The following is a 2,199-nucleotide window of genomic DNA, read 5'->3' as shown; positions in this document are numbered from 1 at the left end:
TCCTCAACTGAAAGTCGAATTAATAACTGCTACCTTCTCTGATATTAAAACATATTTTAATTGTTACTACGTTTGTCATGGAACGATAATTATTATGTACTTTGATACTATCCTTGTGCACCTTTTGTCTTTATTATAGTATAGGGGCGAAACTTAGCCCAGCGGTAAAGCGTTCACTTGATACGCGATCAGTTTTGGATCGATCCTCGTCGGTGGGCCCATTGGGCAATTTCTCGTTCCAGCCAGTGCATCATGACTGGTATATCAAAGGCCGTGGTCTGTGGGATGGTGCATATAAAATATCCCTTACTTCTAATAGAAAAATGTAGCAGGTTTAAGGGTTTAAATACGGGAAATCCCTGTATGATATATTGCCACTTATATAACAGCAAACTGAGGTGGTGCTGTGAGTTAATGGTAGATAATTATTGCATGTCAGTTACCAAATAACCGTACTTCCTAAAAATATCATCAATATAGCCCGGCCGACGTTCTATTTTTGACAGAATATAATATAACATAAAATAACAATTGTATTGGAATATATATACATTCAAAAGTGAATGGTTGTGTGCAGCGTGAAGATAGCAAAGGTAGATGATGTGCGGAAATCGTATTACGAGTATGCTTGCTGGAAAGCAGAAACCATGGAAACAGTCCCAGGATTGAGATTGCGTGTGCAAAAAGCCAACAAACTCCTCCTCAAACAAACAACAAAAAACCCCTAAAAAACCTGCAAGAAATAAGCAACAAGAAAAACCCAAACAAAAACACACCAACAAAGAAATAATAATAATATTTTGATACTGATTTGAATCACTGATTAACAAACTCATAACTGATTTTTATAGTATACATTTTACAACTTGATTGTCTTGTACATAAAATGATGATATGTGATAATTAGGCGTTTAAATATCTGTGTGAACGAGGTAAAAGGACAGATGATTGTTCATTATGTTGTTAAAATATTTGCCCTGATGTCCATACTGTGATCGACCACCTCATAACTGGACGGGATGTAGCCCAGTGGTAAAGTGCTCGTTTGATGCGCGGTCGGTCTGTGAACGGGCTATTTCTCGTTCCAGTCAGTGCACCACGACTGGTATATCAAAGGCGGTGGTATGTGCTATCCTGTCAGTGGGATGGTGCATATAAAAGATCCCTTGCTGCTAATCGAACAAAATGTGTTGAGTGAATCATTAAATAAAATATTTCCTTCCTTCCATCACCTCATAAGTCTATGATTGACCAGCCATGCCCTGCAGTTTCATTCATGCCCGGGACATGGTCGGCGCCAAGGTAACGGTGTGGATATCGTGAACTTCATTATGTAGTCGGTTCGTGGAAACGTCAGTGTTTATTTCATTGCTATGTTCAACTCTACTGGCACCAAGATCTCCAACTCGCGATGTACTGAAGTGTCCGATTATCTGAAATATAGAACTATTTAGTGACTATCACTCACAAAGAATGAATGAATGAATGAATGAATGAATGTTTAACGACCCCCCAGCACGAATCACAAAGAAAATATACAATGCTGCTGGAGGGGGGGAGGGGGGGGGGGGGGGAGTCCGAAAATATTTCACTCAACTAACGGAGGTAATACTGACACAGTAGAAGTATGTGTGTGTGTGTGTGAGTGTGTACAAAATATGAACACGACAAATGTGGCAATTATTTTTGTGATAAAAAATATTGTGTATTTTGTATGTTGTTGCATTATTATATACTAGCAATGTTTATAGACAAATATTTCTTACAACTAGGTACTGTTTTTGTCTCTAAATAATAGAATAATTTATCCATTAAAGATAATTAACTGTGTTGTGAAACCTTAAAAGACGTGATATTCTTAACCTAATACTGATGGTATTTGCCCGAGTTGAGTGGGTACGTGAATCATACTCACTTTTGGCATGACGATAAGACATTGCGTGACGGTGGTTGCCAAAATGATGATGCAAGACGTGATGCCGTAGTAAAGGTCGTAGTCAGCTTTGAGAGTCAAAGACACCATGACTCCGAGGAAACTGAGAACTACGATGTTGTAGATGCAAACACCAATCATCTTCGAGTCGTTCAGACCATCAACCTTTACCTGGATGTATAACAAAACTACAATAAATATGTTTGTAAATCACCTCCATGTATCACCGTATGGTGAGCTGAGTGTAAATAAAGTTCTGTTCTGTT

General features: G+C 38.3%; 1 protein-coding gene across 1 annotated transcript; it reads right to left on the bottom strand.

Annotated features, from left to right (window-relative positions):
* Nucleotides 1-230: 230 nt before the first annotated feature.
* Nucleotides 231-2,092, bottom strand: LOC121372596 (gamma-aminobutyric acid type B receptor subunit 2-like). The gene is made up of 2 exons (XM_041499004.1): nucleotides 1,916-2,092; nucleotides 231-1,433 (listed from the first exon to the last, which is right to left on the bottom strand). The coding sequence occupies exons 1-2, from the start codon at nucleotides 2,072-2,074 to the stop codon at nucleotides 1,275-1,277; spliced, it is 318 nt and encodes a 105-aa protein (XP_041354938.1). The 5' UTR covers nucleotides 2,075-2,092; the 3' UTR covers nucleotides 231-1,274.
* Between the last annotated feature and the right edge of the window lie 107 nt (nucleotides 2,093-2,199).

The sequence above is a fragment of the Gigantopelta aegis genome, chromosome 4, assembly GCF_016097555.1.
Source record: "Gigantopelta aegis isolate Gae_Host chromosome 4, Gae_host_genome, whole genome shotgun sequence".
NCBI lineage: Eukaryota > Metazoa > Mollusca > Gastropoda > Neomphalida > Peltospiridae > Gigantopelta > Gigantopelta aegis.
This window is presented reverse-complemented; position numbering and strand designations above follow the sequence as displayed.